The sequence below is a fragment of the Pogona vitticeps genome, chromosome 5 (genome assembly GCF_051106095.1).
Source record: "Pogona vitticeps strain Pit_001003342236 chromosome 5, PviZW2.1, whole genome shotgun sequence".
NCBI classification, from domain to species: domain Eukaryota; kingdom Metazoa; phylum Chordata; class Lepidosauria; order Squamata; family Agamidae; genus Pogona; species Pogona vitticeps.
In genome coordinates, this window is record NC_135787.1 from 117,796,126 (window position 1) to 117,812,887 (window position 16,762).

At 38.3% G+C, this 16,762-nt stretch overlaps 1 protein-coding gene across 2 annotated transcripts in view; it reads right to left on the reverse strand.

The window, feature by feature from the left end:
- COG5 (component of oligomeric golgi complex 5) overlaps window positions 1-16,762 on the reverse strand; it is a 224,059-nt gene that overhangs the window by 104,977 nt on the left and 102,320 nt on the right. For both annotated transcript variants that reach the window (XM_020813076.3, XM_078394349.1), the window contains exon 7: window positions 16,220-16,350. In XM_020813076.3, the coding sequence (XP_020668735.3) occupies window positions 16,220-16,350 (131 nt within the window). The remainder of the gene's footprint in view (window positions 1-16,219; window positions 16,351-16,762) is intronic.

Sequence of the window (16,762 nt, forward strand, 5' to 3'; positions counted from 1 at the left end):
CAGCGAGCTAAATGCCCATGTAGTCGTCCCCATAGTCTGGTGTCTCTGTTTTGACAATTCCACCTTGGGTGAATACTGTTAGGAGTATTGACTTGTCACTTGTCTAGCCTCCTGATAGGTATGTCTCAGCTTCCCTAACACACTCAAACCCTCTTGCCATAATAAGATACGCACCCAAGAAGGGGCTAACACAGCTTTAAAAAGTTGTATGAACTTGGTTTGCTTCTTGTCAGACTGCCGCACTTTATACTCTGCACCCTGTACTCTGAAGGAGAAGTGTATACTGTCCTGTTTTGAGACTTCTTTAATAACTGAACATTTTCAAATTATATATACAGGAAATTTCAAGTTTCCAGGAACTGAAGAATTACCCTTAAAAGTGGATACTTTACATCAATGAGAGTCAGAAAGTGGCTCTAGGGCCAAAGTACCTTTACATTATTTAATAATGAAAAGAATCCATAAGTCTCAGGAGCTATTTTTACCTTCAGTCTTTCGATTCTATGACAGTAAAATACATTCTCTGAGAAATACAATTCCAATGCTTAAAAAGGAGTGATAAATTCCGTTCTTCTCATCCCATTTCTCATCTAATAACTACCACAGGCAATTTACTTGTCCTTTAAATTTAACCAATTCTATGGTGGATACAGATTTTTCAAGAGCACAAAGGTTAATAGCTGTCAAGGTTGACATCCTTCAATAAAAGGCCTTGGTTATTAACACTTCTGATAGCAAATCCTTTTCTTCTCAGAAAGTACTGTCACCAGTTTCTTCTAGTGAACATGTAATTCAAATATTTAACAGTTTTTTACCGATTCATTGTAATATAACTGTTATTATCAAGAACAATTTTTCATTTTAACCAGACAAGGCTTCAAGCCAGATTATTGTTACTATGTGGAGGTGGACATTAATGATGGCTGATGTGACTCATGGGACACAACACATTTTGTCTTTTAATCACTGAAAATATTTGGTTGTTAAATACAGCAGCTTGATATTGCTCAGTACATATGGCAACAGATAAATCGTAAAAAGCCATTTACTTGTTACCACTAGCAGCACTAAATTAAAGTATGATATTGCTTTGTTTAAAGCTAACACATTCTTTTTAAAATACAAAAGTTAATATATGAAGTACAACTTTACTAAAACACAGTTCTGTTCAAATTTAAGTTATTCTTATGGAGTTAATTTTGAAGACCCACAACACTATATGCAAAACAAATTACAACTAACTAAAGGTGAATAAATATAAGATGGCTATATTTTTATGATAAAAATTCCATCCATAATCCAATCTTTACCTGTACACTGGCACTACCCATGAACACTGGGACACACTGTGGCATAAAATAGGAATTTCTTGATGGCCAATCCGCAGGACAGTGCAGACTCACCAGAAATGGTCAGAAAGACTTGAGGTGGCTAAGAGAGATAAGGCATACCATGGCTATCTTTGTTCTGATAAGACAGCATGCTAATTTCACTAACATTGTTCAGCCTCCCCAAAGACTTGAATGCATATACTGGGGATCCTTCCATTCTCATGTAACCCTCTGTCATGAGACACTCTGTTCTAAAATTAACAAAATCTTTAAGTAGGTAATCACCCAAACAAAGCTATATTCCATCTGGAACTTCTGAAGAGGAAATAAGCAGTAAGGAAAATTGAAAGATGAGACTCAAGGTGTTGAATATATTCTTACTGTTTGAGACCACGCATGGTACTAACAGAAAGGGTAATGTACCCACTGCATTTAGGATGAGGTTGGTGCCATCGACCTCCAACTCCCATAGACTGAGCTTGTATAGACTCTTGCAGAACAGGACTATGTTCACAGCTTGCTGTTCATGAGTGTAATAGAAAGTTACCATTACAGTGGATGAAATCCTCTTGATTAATCACACTGGGGCAAATGGTGATGATGTTATCAGCCGGCAATGTTACTTTTTAATTTAATTTAATTTAAAGCTTCCTACCACTCCCCACCCCGTTTGGGTTCCAAGGTTCCGTAGGGGTCCCTTTTGACCTGAGGAAGTTTTTGGGAACCTCAGGATGGGAAGGATTCTTTAATATTGGAAAATTACAATTGCACCATCCAAGTTCTACTTAAAAGTCACAATGATATTAAACTGGAAGCAATGATGACACAGTTTTCCATATGTAATAGAACATGCAAAACAGAAATTGTTTGTTGGGGTAAAGTCATATAAAGGCAAAATAATTAGTGTTAAAATTAACTATTAGATAATTAAAAATAAGTGGGAAAACTTTGAAAGACTAAGCTTAAGGGACAAACTGAAAGCAGAAGACAGATGAAGAGAAAAAAAATAAAACAAGGAGAGTTGTTTTTATTTATTTGCCTATATATATAGATTTAATTTATATATTCTTTCTGGACCCACAAAAGTAAAGTAATAATTAAACAAAGTTACAAAACTAGAGGGCATTAAAACAGAACAAGAAAAAAAAGGTCACAAACAGATACTAATTAATAATTATGTGCTGTTAGGTTTCTCCTGATGTCTGGCAACCCAATCCAGGGTTTGTTGGGTTTTTTAGGTACTGTATATGGTTCTTAGAAGTCATTTATTGTTTCCTTTTTCTGGTGGTGCTCTGAGGTTGTTTAGGTTGCCCAAGACCACACAGGCTGGCTCCTCTCCTACAAGGCACAACAGGTATATTGAACTTCCTCACTGAGCTACCCAGCCAAACATAATAACTAAAGCTCATCAAAAGCCTAGCAGAACACAAATGTCTTAATGTTTTAATAGGAATGTTTACCCCAAAGTCATCAACAAGGGGACAAATCAAATATCTCCTGTAAGGCAAGAATTAAATCACATTACTCAGCCTTGTTCTTTCCCTATCTCCAGTGCTAAAATGTTTGTAGACATGAGGAATCACCATGAAAGGAAGCAGAGACAGAGATCTCAGAGACCCGGATGTGCGAGTAAGAGAAAAGGTGAGCCTTTTGTTGGCATGCCTTGTACCTTGCCAACCTTTCTTGAGGGTAATGTTTACATAAAAGGTCCCATGTCTCAAGGCTCCCTGATAATGACCTGAGTTGGGCGCTCTGTCTCTAGTAATTAGTTACTTGGTTGCAATTACCGTGATTCCCCGAAAATAAGACAGGGTCTTGTATTAATTTTGCTTCAAAAATGCATTAGGGTTTATTTACAGGAGATTTTTTATGGACAACAATCTACATTTATTCAGTCATGTCATCTTCTGGCTGCTGCACAATGGTGGAGGGCGGGGCTTCATTTAACTGGAGCTTATTTTTGGGGTAGGGCTTATATTCTGAGCACCCTGAAAAATCGTACTAGGGCTTATTTTCAGGTTAGGCCTTATTTTCAGGGAAACAGGGTAGAGACTGAAGCATAAGTGGCAGTTGCAGAGAAAGAAATGTCAACATGCTCCATCTGCCTTGGCCGCCGTTTGTTCAACACACCTCTCTTTTCTGCACTGACAAGTCAGTAACCAGCCAAGCAAGAGAGTACTCCTCAGAACTGGATTTTGCATTGGCCCTGGGGCCTTCAAAAGCAGTGTCCTATTTTACAAATTTTCTTTAACCAACCTCTTCTCCACATGCTGCCAACTTGCCACTGCTTAATTTTTCCACCTCAGTAGTGCCTGACGGAGAGAAAAACCCTCACTGGACTTCTCATCCACTGCTGGCTCCTGCTGTCATTCACCTCCCTTCCAGCTGTCACTTTTCCTTCCATGTTTGACCCTCCCCAGCACTCTTTTTAACATGGCAATTTGCAACATTAACACTTCTTCTTAAAACCCAGATTACACTCCCGTGGTCTTCTTAATGTTGAAAAAGTTGGTCTTTACCTGTCACCACACACAGTGTTAAGTCAACAACTGCGGTATTTCATATCACACACTGGCATCAAGTACAGGAGGCCACATGTACCCTATCTGGACTGCAAAGATTCTTGCAAGCTGGAGCAGGACCAGAGGGGGAAAATGTGTTGGCCTAAATTAAACATAAAACTGCAACATTTTATATTAGAAGCCTTGCCTTGTAATATGGATACAATAAAAGCAAGAAAGTTTAACAAAGCAGTAAAGCAAGATATTTTTTTAAAAAACCAATAGACAACATTTGCAGTGAAAGCCACTAGAGTGTGCATTTGTGTGTTTTCTATTTGTAGCTATGAGCCAAGTTATCTAAATGAAATCTCCACAGTCACTGGCAATATAACTCCCTGTACAATTTAGATCCAGCCTGTCTGAAAGTCCTTATTTCCCCATATGAGACTTCTCAGTGTCTTAAGATCTTCAGGGGAGACTCTTCACTTAATTCCACTGCATCTACAGGCAGATCTGGTGAGAACACAAGAAACGGGCTTCTCTGTGGCTGCTTCTAGGTTGCAGAATGCCTTCCACTGGGAGGCTAGTCTGCCCCCCCTCCCTCTTTTCCTTCTGTTGTCAGGTAAATACCATGCTTTTCAGGGAGGTTTTTAACAACCAACTGGGCAGCTTTTACTCTACAGTGTATGTGTTTTCAAAGGGTTTTTAACAGCTTTAACTAATTGTTTTAATAGCGTTATATGGTTAATTGTTTTCTATGTTACAATTTCTTGTAGTTTTAATTGGGGTTTTTTTTTTTTTTTGGACAACTTATGAGACACCATGGGTCTCAGTTGGGAGAAAAGCAGCAACAAAATGAAAATAAATAAACAAATAACTCATAGCACAAAAAGGTGGGAAAAAGAGCAAAGATGGATTATTGCCTTCATACTCTCCTTCTTATCCTTCAAGGCATATGTGATTATGTGCTAGTAGAAACAGACTGTTGGTAGAGCTTAGGGATACTAAAGCAAGAAAGTTATTGTCTTGCCTTATATTGGTTTGCTTTAAATTTATATCCTGCATTTCCTCCAAGGCATGCTGTGAGAAAGTGGACAGGGATGAGACTCCTTATGTCCATGTGCTACCTTCTTCCTCCCCAGGAGAGCCAGAGATAGAAATAACCAGCCCCCATGTTGAAGAGAAAGGGAAGGAAGTGATGAAGATTTTGTTAAAAGAACAACAAAACTTGGGAACTGAGGAAAACCTAGGAACAGAACAACTAACTAACAAAGAGGGTAAAATTAGCAGGAAAGAGGAAAAGTATAAAGAAGACAGACAAGGAGGAGGAGGGGAGAGAAATATAAGAAGAGACAGAAGCAAGTAGCTACTAGATGGAAGAAAGGAAGAAAGGAAGAGAAGAGCGAAGTAGAAGATTGGGTAGTTACAGTGAAAGAAAAGTCATGTACAGGTGAATAGGTAGAGATGAAAGCCCCCAGAGCAGAAGCCAAGTGAGAGTGGAAAAGTAAGATGTCACGTAAAGTGTCATACTGGGAAGAGAGAAAGAGAAAGAGGAAAGAAGAAAGAAGAAATTAAGGAACAGAGAAAGTTTAGAATGGATTCTCTCTATTGGGACAAACCTTAGGCAGAGGAAGTACCCACCTAGATCACAAGCAGTCTGGGGAAAGAAAGAAAGTATGGATGATTGGTGGGGATGGGCATACTTCCTCTAAAAGATGTTTCTTCACTAGGTGTCACTTTGACCTCTGTCTGAGCAGGAGAGTTAAATGACTTATGAGAAGGACTGTTACCCTCTGAATTAAGGTTAGGAGTGTTAAAAGACACTAGACCAGCAATGGTGAACCTATGGCAGGCGTGTCACAGCTTGCACGTGGAGCCCTTTCTGCCGGCATGTGAGCCATAAGTCACCAGATTGCTACTCCCCCCCCCCGCGCACAGCCAAACCTGAGAAGGTGACAGGAGCCATGGTGCTGGCGCTTCAGCAGGCGGATCTGGAGAAGCTGGTGCTGGCAGTGGGTCCAGAGTGGGGCCTTGAGGCACATCCGTGCCCAGGATTCCCCCTTCCACTGCCACTTCCAGTTCCGCCACCGCCACTTCCGGTTCCACCGCGGTGATATACCGACCGCTAAGTTTTGTTTTTGTTTTTCAGTTTGGGCACGCAAGCCCAAAAAGGTTTGCCGCCACTACACTAGACAGTTAAGAATGTTGAGCCTGTTCAGAAGGAAGACCAGTGCTACGAAATTATAGTGAACTAAGTTGTAATAAAGCCACTGGAGTACAAGCCCAAGTATGCATTAGGAAAGCAAAGGTAATCATGTGCCGTTAAGTTAACTCTGACTCACAGCAATATCCATACCACGACCCAAACTTGTTTCAACCAAGTTGCCAAAAGACTTAGTTATTCTCAGACGATATCCTTACTTGCTTTATACATGAAACATTCAATTATCTCCACAAAAGTAAATGGAATCAGCATAAAATATGACAACTGTGATTTTAGTCTAGAATTTTGACAGATCCATGGTGAAGAGTCAGGGAGAGGGCCAATTAAAAAATTATACTAGTAATTGCTTCCAATCTCTCCTAATTAATTTGATTTTCCAAAGGGAAGGGGTAAATCCTTCAAATAATACTGTTCGGTTTGCTCAGTTCCTCTAGTAAAATACCATTGAACTACAATTCCCATAGTGTTTAAAATACAGTACAATGGGGCAATATCTATGCTGAAATCTATGCTAATTTGTAAAGATTTGCACATCTACAAGCAACACATGTTAATATTAAAAAGCAAGTCATAAATGAGAACAAAATTTACCTTATGAAACTCTGTCCCTCACTAACTAAAATTAAAGAATGCTTGACAAAAACAGGACAGGGAAAGAAAAATGTCTAAAGTTTAAAACATGAATATGAAATTGCACACACTCTCATCCACCGCTCGTCTGTCCCACATTAGAGAGGAAAGTCCTCTGGTGAAGGGTTACGTTTGACTGAAAGATGAGTAATCAGAAGGAAGGAAGGAAGGAAGGAAGGAAGGAAGGAAGGAAGGAAGGAAGGAAGGAAGGAAGGAAGGAGGGAGGGAGGGAGGGAGGGAGGGAAGGAAGAAAGGAGGAAGGAAGGAAGGAAGGGCAAGGGTCCTGAACTTTCCCATCAACTTTGCACAGTTAAACTACACCACTTTGTAACAGGTTTTCCCACTATGATGAGATGTGCCATATGTGTATATGTATTACAATAATGTTGAAGTTTACACCTATACATATGAATACTAACTTATGCAATCATGTGTCTTGGTTTGTCCTCTTTTTTTGTAATGGGTAGATGGCCACATTTAGTCCACCTCCTGCAGATATTAATTCAAATCATTAACAAACATCTAGTTTGATCTGGAACTTTTTTTGTTTTGTTTCCAGTACACAGAAGTTGATAAGCAAGATTCCCTGAAATCCATTCTATCTACACTTCAAGACTCAAACATTCTATCATCTGTTCCTATGGAAACAGAAAAGATATTCTAGGTTATATCACTATCAGCTGATTACACTGCGGAGAAATTTGTGGTTTATTTTAAACCCTAGTTCGGAAAGAAAGATATTTCAGTACATAATGTCAGTCTAGTTTTTAATGCCCATGCACAGCCTCTCGCTTTCATCAGGATGAAAGTTTGAAGAATTTCAGATTATAATAGCAACTAACAATCCTCACAATGTCTAGTTAAGCTGTATGAACAATATTATTAAAGCTCTTTGCAAAACAACATGGTCAGGATCCTAAGTATACTTTTTTGACATCAATTTTCGCTGAAATGAATGGGAATCAACACAGTTCGGATCATGACAAAGATATGGTTTTGGAAACAGCCACAGCTGTGGGCTTTTCATTTTTGTTATTACACATGATTAGCTTTGTGAGTGTATGCAACCCATCCTGTGGGGAACCAAGAACATTCCTCTGTTCCAACTAGCCTATAGTATAACTTAACAGTGTTGCCATTGCACGCTGACTGTTCACATGATCATTCACTCTGAAAGCAAAGCACAACAGAATGTTCAACTCATCTGCTATAGGTGAAGTGCAGTACACAAGCACCTCTCTATCTAAAATAAAAGATTGTGTTAAATGAAGGTACACAACAAATTATAGTTGCCAGATTTTACATAAAATTAAGTTATTTTAAGACAATAAAAGCTATCAATATTCTTCATAACAATAATTACAAAACTGGAGCAAATGGGCAAACTATAAAATAAGTGTATGAACTAACATCAGCTTCACTCAGATTTTTGTAAAAACAAACATTTCTGAAAAAATTTTAATTGGAACAGCATGTTACCATGCATGGGAGCTGAAGTCATAAGGGATAAAGTAGTGGACAGAAAATAAAGCAATCTAAATTTTATCTGCCCTGCACCACTTTGCAGTTTCCATTTTCCAGTTCTGTCTGACTGACATCCTAGTCCAGTTTGTGTGCAAAAAAGATGAAGGAAGAATGGTACAGCATCATCTAAAAGAAAGTTATACAAAAATGCACAAACTTTTATTTCTTTCTATACAGTGTTGCCTTTGTTTTATTTTGTTTGTTTGTTTTCTATGCCAGAATTCTCCCAATTATGGAATCCAAGGTGACTCACAAATTATTAAAAGACAAACCAGTTAAAAACACAATACGTTATTATGTTAAAGACAATTAAACATGTATCAATAATAAAATATGTTGACACAGAATCAAACTGTTCAGAGCAATTCTGTAGATACCACCCCTGCCATATTTTGTCACTAATTTGTATCTAATAAAGTGTCAAATACTGGACATTACTGGGGTAGTATTTGCCATTTCCCATAGAACAGGGATATGGATATGCATTTCATGAAAAACAACAACTACAGTATGTATGTTCTACAGATTATCTTTTTCTCTGAGGCAGAGATAAGAAACAATGGCTGGAACTGTGTGGTGAAGTTTCACATGTGCAAAGTGAAGCTGAAGCAGTGCTACGGAAAACTGCAGCAGGGAGGAAGTGCTCTTCACAAAGCACTTCCACATGAAGGCCATACATTGGGCAAAAAAGGAGCTATGCAATTTGACTGTGCAATCTAACTGCACAATGCTGGTAGCCTGGGCACAATGCCTGACAAGCTTTTGTTGGCCTAACTTTACATTGGGCCAAAATGTTCTAGCCAAACCTCCCTTCCTGAAACAAAAGAAAAAAGTCTAACCAAACCAGATGCCCCACATTCATCTCTTCACTGGTGGACCCACATTTTGGGGGCCTTGAAGCTTGAGCTGTTATGAGGGGCCCTTCACAATCAGCAATGAGATCTGGGTAACCACTGCTATCTTCTCCAAATTTATGAATTTATTTACTGAACTCCTCAGTCCAGTGAAACTAAGGACGCGCCATCTGATTTAGTTATATTGTAACAGATTGTTTACATGTGATATTATTATTGCTATCTTATGCTACTTTTCATTGTATTATATGTTATACATTGGATATACCTGCTGGTCAGTGACTGTAATAAAGCTCATTCATATCTTCTTCAAAGGGGTTGTTTCACGACAAATCACCAATCTTTCTTTTTTTTTAAGTGAACAAAAGTTTCTTCTGGGGCCTCTCCAAGATTAGGGACTCTGGAATTTTTCATTTCATGTAGATCTGCCCCTACATCTCTCCCCCATTCTCACAAGAGAAAAACAAAGATGCAAACTGTAGCTCAGCCCTGGGGGGCCCTGGCACATTTGAAGAGGGCCACAGACTGGAAACAATTCTTCACACACCATCTTATAAGGTTCATTATGCAACTTATACAATCTTGATCTGGCCTGTATTTCTTTCATATTGTGTTTATGGCTCTGGCCAAAACAAGGTTGAGAATGGCTGCCGTAACTAATAAAACATGCCCATGACTGCTTGGCTACAATTACACATGGTAGCCTTGTATAAAACTAAAACACAATACTTTTTTCTTCTTGTTTTTCTTATGGAAGTTCCACAATTTAGTAAAAATAATAGGCCATATAGGAAACAATCCTGCACTAACAAGACTAAATTGTAACACAGACCCCTTTCAGAAGGTTTGAATAACTGGCTTAAGATACATTCACCAGATACACCTAATTTACACTATGCAAAAATCTGTTTTATCCTTCTTGAATGTGGTGAAGGGGTTGGAGTGTGCCAGTGAAACTGAGAGCAATGCCGTCAAGAGGCCAGACTCCATTATGAGCCTAGAGTCCTAGCAGAGTCACCCAAGTGGAACCGTCCACTTATATGGAGTGAGCAATGCCTGAAGGAACAGGCACTTGAGATGCAAATATCTGCTGGCTACTGAAACACAGCCATGCATTTCAGGAGAAGAATGGTCTATGCTTTATAGACTACAGCAAGGCCTTTGTGTGGATCATGAGAAACTATGGGCTGTTCTGAAAAAAACTAACAACTAAAAATAACCCCTGGATATATCGCAGCACTTGCTTGTACTGATGCATAAATCGTATTGTGGACAAGAAGCTACCATTAGGAGAGAATATGGAGAAACAGAATGGTTTCCCATAGGCTAAGTTGTCAGACAAGGGTGCATTTTATTCCCTAATCTGTTCAATCTGTACACAGAACAAATACAGAAAGCCAGATAAGACTCAGAAGAAGGTGGAATGAAAATGGGTGGAAGAAACATAGATAGTATAAGATACGAAGATAACACAATTTTACTGGCAGAAAGCAGCAATGATTTGAAATGACTTCTCATGAAAGTGAACAAAGAAAGTGTCAAAGCATGACTGTAGCTGAACATTAAAAATACAGAAATCTACAGAAGAACCACACAACTTTAATGTGGACAATGAAGAAATTTAAACAGTGAAAGATGTGTATACATTGGTTCAATCAGCAATCCAAGTGGAGAGTGCAACCAAGGAATCAGAAGAAGGTTGAGATTTGAAAGGGCTCTAATGAAGGAATTAGAAAAGATCATCAGGTAAGTGTAAGGAGGTGCTACTGGAAACCAAGACCAAGATCATCTGCACTCTTGTATTCTTGATCAGTATGTATGGGAGCGAAAGCTGGTCAGTAAAGAAAACTGACAGGGAAAAAAAATGATTAGCTTTGCAGACACTCAGGATTGCCAGAAAGATGAACAAGCAGGACTTAGATCAAATCAAGTCTGAACTATCTCTGGAGGTAAAAGTGAGGTTGTCATGCCTTGGGCACATCATGAGAAAGCAAGATTCTCTGGAAAATATAATAAATCTTGGAAAGATTGAAGGCAGCAGGAAAAAAGGAAGCTCAAATACAAGATGGATCGACTCCCTTAAGGAAACCACAGACTTGAGTTTACAAGAGCTGAATATGGCTGCTGAGGACAGGACATACTGGAGATAGCTCAATAGGGTTGCCACAAGTTGGAGGCAATTTGAAGCAGGTAACAACAACAAAACTTTGGTTATGCGCCTAAGACAGTTGTTTGATTAAAGCTATCCCCTTGGGAATGGTTTGTCAAATAAGAATAAGTTATATATAAACAGTTGCTTAATGCGCAAACTGTTGTTAATGCCTCTGATAGTGTCAAGGAGTTAAGTGGTACTGTATTTAACCAGGTGTTTTAAAAGGTGCAGTGCTGTGACCTCTGCATCTTTTAAACAAAGAGTGCAATAATGATGGGTGTTAAGTCCCATTTTCTTCCTTGGGTCACAATTCAACCGCACAAGTTATTTGAATCTAAGTCTTCTCAGACTTTATTAAAAGTCCTATTATTCAATGGAGGACAATAAGGAACTTAGCAGTGGGTCCAAATTAAGAGACTCCTATTGTATGATAAAAAGAAAGCAGCACAATAGCCACAATGTTACAAGGATAGAAAAGTGCTCTATTGTTAACAGGCCAAATGCCAGTCTGGTGCACATCAGCTTTTATAATGCTGAATTGGAGTTGAATTCTGCCATTCTATTGATTGCTAATGATGTGAAGGAAAGTTAAATACACATTTTGTGGTTCAGCCTTTGACCAAGATTTCAGACTAATAAATGGGAGATGGGGTGGACTGTATTACAAAAGTCTGAAAATTGAAACATTTAAAGCCTGTGAATTTAATAAAGGCACTACAAGAGTTAGAGCAACAAGTTGATTAGTCAGAGTGAGCCTAGAATGAAAATCTAATTGCTTTGCTAGATCACATTTTATGAGCATTTACATATTGCACAAGACAAAAAACCCCACCAAACCCAGTTTTGTCTTTTCTTTTAAATGCCAGATATCAGTCGTAGATATTGCAGTGTCATACTATAGTTATTCACAATTAAGAGCAAATTATTTATATTATTATTTGTAATAATAGCAAATGCTGTCTTACACATAAAAACACTAATTTCACATACCACTGAAATTATTCTGGCTCTAGAGTTCCTCTATAAATTGTGTGGAAAGGAGAAGTAAGACCTCGCTAGCATTTTTCCCATTATCACACAAAATTCACTTTTAATTTCCTTAATGAAACTTTTAATTTCCTTAATGCCTCGTAGCACAGTGTTTAAACCGCTGTACTGCAGCCAAAACTGTGCTCACGACCTGGGGTTCAATCCCAGGTAGCGGCTCGAGGTTGACTTAGCCTTCTATCCTTCTGAGGTCGGTAAAATGAGTACCCAGCTTGCTGGGGGGGGGGCAATGTGTTGCCTGCATAATTAATTTGTAAACCGCCCAGAGAGTGCTTGAAGTTCTATGGGGCGGTATATAAGCAGCACGCTTTGCTTTTTAATGTTCCTTTGAAAATCAGGTCACTATGAAACAGACAACAACATCAAAAAACACAGCAAACGTGGAAAAGCATCCTTTTATAAAAGTAAAGATAGCATGAAACTCTGCTTAGTTACTTTTCATTGTCACCAGTTCTGTGTTACCAAAATTTGCACACCAACATTATTTGCATTTTTAAAACAGCCATTCTGTAACTTGAAAGCACCACCTAATGACTGGGGGAAAGGATCCAATATCTGCCACTTTTCTTTCTACTAAACCATCTGCACCACAGCTCTAAATTGTTTGCACGTTTCTCCGGACTAGAGTAATGGTTCACGGTGTAGTGCAATGGATAGAATGACGGACTACAACTTCGAAGGCCAGAGCTTAAATCCACACTCAGCCATGGAAATTCACTGGGGGACTGGGACTGATAAAACCACTGCTTAAATAACTCACTTACCTTGAAAGCCCTATTAGGGTTGCTTTAAGTCAGTTCCAACTTGCCTGCACATAACAGTAAGCAAGGAACAGCCTCCTAAATCACATACTCTTGTTTAAGTCAGAAAACCAGGGAAACAAACCCAGCATAATTTCATCATGATACTACTATCTTCATTTCACTGGAGATATAATAAAAGACTAATAAAAGTCTTCCAAATAATCGTGTTGATTCGAAACAAGTCACTGGCCATACACAGCAGGCATAAACACTAATAATTTCTTGATTACAGTGGTGCCTCGCATAACGATTTTAATTGGTTCAAAAAAAAACGTTATGCGAAACATCGTTATGCGAAACATCATTTTCCATAGGAATGCATTGGAAACCGGTTAATCCGTTCCAATTGGAACGGATTGCCGTCCTTAAGCGAAAAAACCCATAGGAAACATCGTTAAACGATACAATGTTTCCTCCATTGGAATGTATTGTAGCTGACTCAATACATTTCAATGGCTTTGCGAAGTCAATTTTTGCAAAATTAAGTGTGTTATAAAAGGGTCAAAAATGGTTTTAAATGCTTGGATTAGCTTCTGCACCCTCTAAAACGGATGCAAAAGTTAATTTGGCTTTGATCTGACTTTTCGTTAATTAATGGTGAATTTTTTTCCTCCAACTTTTGACAGCTGTCAAAATCTGACAGCTCCATTATTTCCTATGGGGGAAGAAAAAATTCACAAAAAATTAATGAAGACTCAGCAACTGTTCTAAATTCTTGGGTTCGTTAGAGGACCCCCTAAGTTGTGTGCAAAGCTGATTTGGCTTTGATCTGAACTTTTGTTAATTTTTTGTAAATTGTTTTCTCCCCCATAGGAAAGCATGGAGCTGTCAGATTTTGACAGGTCCATTGGTTCCTATGGGCCAAAAAAAAAAAATTCACAAAAAATTAACGAAAAGTCAGATCAAAGCCAAATCAGGTTTGCACATGACTTAAGGGGTCCTCTAACGAATCCAAGCATTTAGAACCGTTTTTGACCCTTCTAAGACACTTTTTTAATTGAAAAAAAAACATCGTTAAGTGAAGCAGGGGACCTAAAATCGCATTCGTTATGCGAAGCATGGTCCCAAACTTCGCTAAGCGAAAATCGCCCATAGGAAACATCGTTATACGATGCATATTATTTTCTAAAAAAACACATCGTTATGCGAATTAATCGCTAAACGAGGCAATCGTTAAGCAAGGCACCACTGTATTTTTATGTACCGTCAACCGGGCTGTCAATTGCTCAAATATGGGTGTCTGTGTGAATTTCATTGTATGTGTATACTATGTATATACTTACAATGACAATAAATTTATTTGATTGATTTGACTGATTTGATTTGATTAAATAAAGCCAGATTAATTTTCCAGTGTTTCACTTGTCAGCTGCACTTCAGCATTTATTAGAGGGAGAGAAAAACTGTTAAAGGTCAGACTTGATACATGAAAAGGACAGTAACAAGAATAAATACTTCAGATAACTACCTATTGGGTAGCCACTGTTATGTACATGCACAGTGGAGGGAGGGGTTGAGGGGATGGCTGGGGAAACCTTTAGGATATTAGAACAAATGCAAATTACGTGTCTTGCAAATCCAAATTTATCCAAATCATAATCAAAAAATCAAATCCATAGTGGTGTGAACCTGCCCAGAAAACAATTTTTAAAAAAATAATCCCACTTAATTGTCTTGACTCCAGTTTTAGCTGTGTGTTGTATGACATCAGAATGGAGTTACCAGTATCATGGGTGCAAGGAAAGTTGTGGGCTCAGTATGTGGGCTGTAAGAATGTAAGTAACACATGCCACTTCGCTCCTCAATTTACAGGTTATCACTTCCAGTGATTTGATTAGTTTTTCTACTTCAGAATCTCTTCTCTTATGTCCATGATACAAGATGTAGTCACAGCCAAAAGACAAAAAGTAAATCCAAAATGCAGGTCTGAAATAAATCAGAATATTCTCCATAGCAACAGAATTTAACAAGGAGAAAAGCTAAACACATTGCGATTGGCCTTCTTCTAATATCAGATATATTATAGTACAAATTGGTTCAAATCCTGTTGTTCAGTATAGTAAGTCACACCTTAAGTAGGCAAGAACTTATGGGAGAGCTGACACACCAAATCCCCACTGATCCACTGGGTTACTCTAGTTGCAACTTACTATCCAAAGCAACAAGAGTTCATCCACTGTGTCTGATTTTTAAGCAGTGCCTGGTATAAGCAAAGAACAGAAATCTGTTTTAAACATTCCAAACGACTGTAATTAAATTCCCTTGAAAGTTTTCAAGCAGACTGCAACATACATTGAGTAAACTATATTGAGAAATAAAGTAATAATACCAATTAAACAAATTCAATAGAATCACAACATAATCTAAAATCTATTATTCCAGAACCAAAAAGTAAGACTGCATGAATTGATCTACTTTCATAAGAGTGAGAGTGTCAAACTAGAATAAGACATTTTCTGAAATGCGGGCACAATTAGGAGTATTCATTACAAAGTCCCCCCCCCAAAAAACCCCACAAAACCATCCTGACTGTTACAAAGGAAAAAAGACAATAAAATGATTGTTATCCATATAATAATAATATAAAATACCATAGACAAAATTTACACTAAATTACATAAAATTATATTATGGTTAGTGCTAGTGGAAATAGGAAGGTGGTGATTAACCCTCTTGCAAAACCTCCCATGCACATAATAAAAACTGCTCTAGAGGGCTAGGAAATGCTCTGCTGAGACATCAATCACCTGTTAGGGAGAAGACGTGAAGACAGATTAGATTCAGTTGTCCTCCTACCTCAACTAACATAACCACTAATGCTCTGGATTTCAGATCAGAGTGGTGGGAGGGGAAAAACTTTTGCCAACACTTCCTCCTCACAAAGAATATACTAGAGCTAAATAAAACACATATTTGATAGCCCATTATTTTATTGGAAGCATATGTGCAGCGATAAGCATACTGCATTGAGCTTCCCGGTCTGAGGTTAGTGTAAGGTTTTCAAGTTGTGATCCAGTGTAATCTAGGGAAGCATAACTGACTGAATATTGCAATGTTAACCACCACCTCCCATACCTGTCCATCTGTTTGCACATGAGTAGACTTATATTCACCTATTCATCTGATTTTGAGAGAAAGAAAATCATATTTTACCTGGGTCTCTATTCCTTGTTCAAGCAACCGTTTCGCCTGGTTTTCAACCTCAAGCCGAGCTCTTGCAATAAAAAGTAGGTCGTTTTCAATTACTTCTATTCCAGAAAGATCTATTCCTTGAGAAAGGTAATCTGTAAAAGCAACAATAGTTTGATGTATTATAAACATTCAGAGAACAATGAATTGGGGTGTAATCAACCATCTAGGCATTATTTCATGCCACAGTTTTATGTCACAATTTCAGACACAGAACATGCTAACAGTCTGCAGGGGCAGGATTCAGTTCCTAAGGGACAAAAGAAAATGCAACAATTTGAATATCTCAGCAGCATGTTTTGTGCATTTACTTGTTAGCTGCCTATGAAGAAAAATAATTGCACATAAATGTTTCAATTAAGGTACAAGAATAGTGGTTTGGAACCAAAGATGTGGACAGAAGTGTGTGTGTGTGTGTGTGGGGTATTTTCTGCTCCCAGAAAAGCTGTTTTACAACTAACCCTAAAAGTTAATACAGCGGTGCCTCGCAAGACGATTGCCTCGTGG